Source organism: Gavialis gangeticus, unplaced genomic scaffold, assembly GCF_001723915.1.
Source record: "Gavialis gangeticus isolate Ggan-Ray unplaced genomic scaffold, GavGan_comp1, whole genome shotgun sequence".
Lineage (NCBI taxonomy): Eukaryota > Metazoa > Chordata > Crocodylia > Gavialidae > Gavialis > Gavialis gangeticus.
In genome coordinates this window covers 2,379,474-2,384,656 of record NW_017728998.1, presented here as the reverse complement: position 1 = coordinate 2,384,656, position 5,183 = coordinate 2,379,474, and the positions used below count along the sequence as shown (strand labels likewise).

The window sequence follows — 5,183 nt, the reverse complement described above, 5'->3', positions numbered from 1 at the left end:
CGGGACCTGAACCTGTTCAGCCTCCACAAGAGAAGGCTGAGGGGGGATCTTGTGGCCTGTTATAAACTAGTCAGGGGGGATCAGCAGGCGCTGGGGGAGTCCCTGTTCCCCCGAGCACTGCCAGGAGTGACCAGGAATAACGGTCACAAGCTGGCAGAGGGTAGGTTTAGGCTAGATTGATCAGGAGGCGCTATTTCACGGTCAGGGCGGCTAGGGTCTGGAACCAACTTCCAAGAGAAGTGGTGCAGGCTCCTACCCTGGGGGTCTTTAAGGGGAGGCTAGATGTACACCTTGCTGGGGTCATTTGACCCCAGTACTCTCTCCTGCCATGGCAGGGGGTCAGACTTGATGATCTGCTCAGGTCTCTTCCGACCCTAGAAACTATGGATGCTCCAGAGATCCCAGGCAGGGGCCATGTCCCTGCTACAGAGGAAGGCAACCCCCCTCCCAGTCTGCACCAATCTGACCAGGGGGTAAAATATCTTCCTGCCCACAGACACGATGTTGGTCTGAGCCTGGGCAGAGGGCCAAGACCCTCTAGCTTTGGTCCTAGCAGCATTAGCACAGCCCAGTCCCCCTGCCCAGCCTGGGATGCAGCCAGCACCCAGCCCCTCAGAGGGAGGCTGAAACACCTCGAGACATGGAGCAGGAAGGGCCAGGAGGCAGCCAGCCTGGGAAATCCCACAGCAGAGCACAGGCATTGCTGTGCCTAGGTCATCCCCAACCCCTCAACCTCTTCTTGAAGGGCCTTCCCTGAACTGGCGCTTCCTTTTGCTCACGTTGCCAGGTACCGTGCCCCGGAGCTGCTGCTGGGGACAACGACCCAGACGACCAGCATTGACATGTGGTGAGGCACTCGTGTTGGGCAGCAAGGCCCTGACCGGGGAGGGGAGGATGGGGCTGCCCTCCAGCTGCAGGCACCCCCGGGGGTCAAAGCAGCTCCGTGTCACCAGAATCCACGCCAAGGTCTTGCTAGTGGCACGGCTGTGCCCCACTTGCCCACGCACCCATTTCCTCCCCAGGGCCGTGGGCTGCATCCTGGCAGAGCTGCTGGCCCACAAGCCGCTGCTGCCGGGGAGCTCTGAGATCCACCAGATTGACCTGATTGTGCAGCTGCTGGGGACGCCCAACGAGAACATCTGGCCAGTGAGCACCAGCCCCGTGTTACCCCCCTGCCCCTCTCCTCCGGTCCTGGCCTTCACCCTCACCCTCACCCTCTGCTCTCCCCTGCCCCCAGGGCTTCTCCAAGCTGCCGCTGGTGAGCCAGTACACGCTGCGCAAGCAGCCCTACAACAACCTCAAGCACAAGTTCCCGTGGCTGTCGGAGGCTGGGCTGCGTCTCCTCAACTTCCTCTTCATGTACGACCCCAAGAAGAGGTGAGGAGTCCCCCTCCACTCCCCGGGCTGGAGCTGCAGAGGCTGCTGTGGCCTGGCCATGCTGCTGCCCTGTACCAGGGGTGGGGTACCAGCCTGGCAGCCCCCAGGCACTTTGTCCCAGGTGTGCCCGAGGTGTCTGGGACAGGTGAGACACCAGGCTCAGCCGCTGACCTGTCTCTTTGCCTCCCCAGGGCGACGGCAGGTGACTGCCTGGAGAGCTCCTACTTCAAGGAGAAGCCCTTGCGTAAGTGACTCCCTGCTGGTGGCTAGGGCTGGGCCTCTGAGCGCCGCCCCGAGCCTCCTTTCCTCTCTCCCCCTCCAGCCTGCGAGCCCGAGCTCATGCCCACCTTCCCGCACCACCGCAACAAGAGAGCTGCCACCACCAGCACAGGGGCTGAAACCCAGGGCAAACGCAGCAAGCCCTGAGTCGGCTGCAGGGTCAGGAACATCCTCGGTACCTTGAGCCAATAGAGACCCAGGACCCCAAGAACGGGCGCATGGGCAATTGGATCCCAGTGGGGGCTGAACTACCTGGCCGTGCCGCCCCCTGCCCACCCCTCCCCAGGGAGACAGCTGGAGCCTGATCTGTGCAGCAGCACGGAGTGGGCATTGCCCCCAGGAGGGCCAGCAGCCGTCTGGCTTTACCTGGGGAGGGGTTTGCTCCACCCGGGGCTGCTCCAGATCTCCCAGGCTCTGAGGAGGCTGCAGCTCACTCCCCGCCGTGCTGGGGTGCGTTTCCTGGCTGAGCCTTGCAGATTCTCACTTCCTCAGCCTGAGGTCTGGCTCAGCTGCCCTCTGGCTCTGGGGCTGCACGTGGCTTTGCCCGGGTACGCAGGGACCTGCATTTCCCAGCAGCCTGGGTCTGTCCCCCAGCACCTCTGGCTGTTTCGACACCCCCTCCCCTTGGGTCTTCTCCCCTCTTTGGTACAAAAGCACCAATGAGAGACTGCCCCATGTGTATCCAAGGCCTGCGCTGGTGGGGGGAGCTGCAGTGACTATGACCAACTGCTGAGCCCAAGCGCTGCTGGTCCAGCCAGGGAGAGGTGCAAGATGTGTGGTGGCCTTCCTGTGGGGACATGGCCTTGCTGTCAGCTCTGGGACCGCAGCTGCCACGGGCAGGCAGAGCCGGCTCTCATCTCTTCTGCACGCCTAGGGGCTGACGGCCTCCCCGCTCCTGGCCCACGGGCAGGACCAAGCGCTGCACACGCACGCTCCCGAGGCTGGAAGGAGACTTAAGCCTTGGGAGACAGAGCCGGGGCATGGGAGCAAAGGCAGCTGAGCTGCCTGTGGGGAGAGGAAGGGGCTATTTCTCCTTGTGCTGAGCATAGTCCTGCTTTCAATAAAGTCACATGCATGCGTCAGTGCCTGTCTCTGCTTAGCGCCTTGGTTAGGGCTGTCAGCTCAGCTACAGGAAGGAAGAGCTGGGGCACCAAGCCTGGAGCTACCCCCTCCTCCAGCCTGCGCAGCCAGGGCCCTAGGGCAATGGCAGCAGGGGCCTGCTGGGGGAACAGTACCGTGCACTGGGAGGGGGCTCTACCCACCTCCAGGGCCCACGGCAGCTTGGCCTCCCCGGCGCAGTATGGGAGGACAGGGAGCCCTCTGTGCCTTCAGCTAGAGCCACCCAGCACCAGGGTTGTGGGCTCGGCCTCCCAAGCTGACGCCAGGGGCTGCACGCTCGTGCACGCGCGTGGCTCACCATAGCAACGAAGAGCGGCACTGATACCATGGCAACAGCTGCACCATGCCTTCCCCCCCAACCCCCATCAGCCTGGGCGAGGGGGGGCACAACCCAGAAACAGAACAGGCGCTTGCCACTGTGATAGCTGAGACGTTTACTCAGAGACGGTCCCCGCCCTGCTCCTCCCCTTGCTCCTGGCCCCAGCGTTTCAGGCTGCCGAGAGAGCAGCGGGAATGCAGGTGGGCGGGTGGGCAGGCTGGGGAGAGCAGCAGTGTCCAGCACCTGCCTGGGCTACTCAGTCCTGTGGCCGGTGCCCCTGGCGGGCTACGGCCGCCCACCCTCCTGCAGCATCATGTCCACCTTGGTTCTCAGCAGCCAGAGGCGCTGCTGCTTCTCGCCGTGCAGCTCCTGCATGCTGTGCCCGCCCCGGCAGGCCTGCAGCGCCTCGCAGCCCCGGGCGTGCAGCTGCTGGCAGGTGCTGCAGCAGTAGGAGGGCAGGGTGCCTTGGCTCAGGCACAAGTGCAGCTGGTACCGCGGCACCTCAGACAGCGCCAGCACCGGCTCTGCCCCTTCCCCGCCCTCCGGCTGCGGGCAGGTGGGGGCCAGCCCCCACGCGTTCTCGGCTGCCTGGAAGGGCCGGTCGGCAGCACGGTACAGCCCCGGGGAGCTGGCCCCGGCGCGGGGGCTGTAGCTGCAGCTTGGAGCTGGGCTCCGGCTCCTGGTGTTCTCGGGGGTCAGCGAGCGGCCAACGCAGCCCAGCTCCTGCCTCAGGGACAGGAAGGAGAAGGCGGCTAGCTCCGGGTCGGCCCCGTCCCCCAGGCCCTGCTCCAGCTCGGGGTCCTCCACCTCCTGCAGGGGGTAATAGCTGCCGGCAGGCTCGCCCCACAGCTTGGGGCTCCGCTCATAGCCCCGCCGGCCTGCCAGGGGGGTGTGGGACAGGCTCCTGGGGTCGCGGTAGAGATCGGCGTCTGCCTCGCAGCCGGGCGCCGGAGCCACACCAAACTCCCTATCTCGGGGCCAGCGTGCCAGTGTCTGCAGCCTCTCCACGCAGGCGGTCAGGCCGCCGGCACCTCTGCGTGCCTGGAGCAGGTCGTCAGCCGACACGCAGCAGGGCCCCAGCTGCAGGAGGACGTCCTCCAGGATCTCGCACTCCAGCCGGGCTGCGAAGAAGCCGCAGGCCGCGTGCAGCAGCTCGGTGCCCGGGGGCGGCCGCGTCACCACCAGGTGGTGGGCGTCCCTGCGCTCGTAGCCCAGGCGGCGGAAGCTCCTGGCCAGGTCCGGCTCCGGCAGCGCTGCCCGCAGACAGTGTACGTACACCCCTGAGAACGTCTGCAACGGGAGCGCTGCATCACCTGCTGCACAGCACGGCCCCGGCCAGGCTTACCATCGTCCCAGGGATGGGACGGCAGCATCGGCACCCTTGTCCCAGCCTGCGCCGGGGAAACCAAGGCACAGGGCCGGGACACGAAAGGGGCGAGCAGCAGAGCCGTGCCCGTTCCCGGGGCTCTGCAGCCGCTCTGCCCCCATCCTGGGAGGCAGACACGCCAGAACCCAGTGCTCCAGCTCTCCACGCTACACCCTGGAGCTGAGTGAGCAGCCCCCACAGCCCTGGGTGGGGCCACCCCAACACCCACCTTGATGGTGCCGAACTCCCTGCGCCAGGGGAAGAAGTGCAAGTTGAGGGCGGCCAGCTCCAGCACCTGGAAAGCGGCGGCCAGGCCTCGCAGCGTGGGGAGCAGGCTGAGCCGGCCCCGCAGGCCACTGGCAAGCGTGGCGAAGGCGTCACTGCGCAGCGCGCCGTGCAGCTCCGGCTCCTCCAGTAGGCGACGGCGCAGGGCATCCCGCAGCACGGCGTCGGTGCAGGCCCCGGCGCGGCCCCCCTGGAAGGCGCGCTCCACGCTGCGCCGGTACTCCTGCTGCAGCCCCGCCGCCCCGCTCATCCTGGGGGAGCACGCCCCGGGGGGTCAGCGCAGGGCCTGGCCCCACTGCCCGGGGGGCAACCCTAGCTGGGGAGCACAACCCCCCAGTGGAGGGGGGGCAGACCGACCCCCCAGTGTGGGGGGGGGCAGACCGGCCCCCCATCCCAGCCCCCCCAGTGGGGGGCAGACCGACCCGTGTGGGATGCCGG

General features: G+C 66.7%; 2 protein-coding genes across 2 annotated transcripts in view; one reads left to right on the top strand and one right to left on the bottom strand.

Moving 5' to 3' along the window:
* CDK10 (cyclin dependent kinase 10) overlaps window positions 1–5,183 on the top strand; it is a 25,377-nt gene that overhangs the window by 9,403 nt on the left and 10,791 nt on the right. Inside the window, exons 9-13 of the mRNA XM_019505374.1 lie at window positions 788–847; window positions 1,023–1,146; window positions 1,238–1,377; window positions 1,569–1,621; window positions 1,700–1,815. Coding sequence (XP_019360919.1) covers window positions 788–847; window positions 1,023–1,146; window positions 1,238–1,377; window positions 1,569–1,621; window positions 1,700–1,803 — 481 coding nt within the window. The 3' untranslated portion in view covers window positions 1,804–1,815. The remainder of the gene's footprint in view (window positions 1–787; window positions 848–1,022; window positions 1,147–1,237; window positions 1,378–1,568; window positions 1,622–1,699; window positions 1,816–5,183) is intronic.
* SPATA2L (spermatogenesis associated 2 like) lies at window positions 3,206–5,040 on the bottom strand. The gene is made up of 2 exons (XM_019505371.1): window positions 4,690–5,040; window positions 3,206–4,384 (listed from the first exon to the last, which is right to left on the bottom strand). The coding sequence occupies exons 1-2, from the start codon at window positions 4,993–4,995 to the stop codon at window positions 3,380–3,382; spliced, it is 1,311 nt and encodes a 436-aa protein (XP_019360916.1). The 5' UTR covers window positions 4,996–5,040; the 3' UTR covers window positions 3,206–3,379.

What these genes read in the sequence shown, in the direction of transcription:
- SPATA2L (XM_019505371.1), bottom strand. Translation starts at nt 4,995, where the DNA reads ATGAGCGGGGCGGCGGGGCTGCAGCAGGAGTACCGGCGCAGCGTGGAG. An exon ending in GGGAGTTCGGCACCATCAAG is followed by an intron (nt 4,385 to 4,689) that starts GTGGGTGTTGGG and finishes CTCCCGTTGCAG; the next exon opens with ACGTTCTCAGGGGTGTACGT.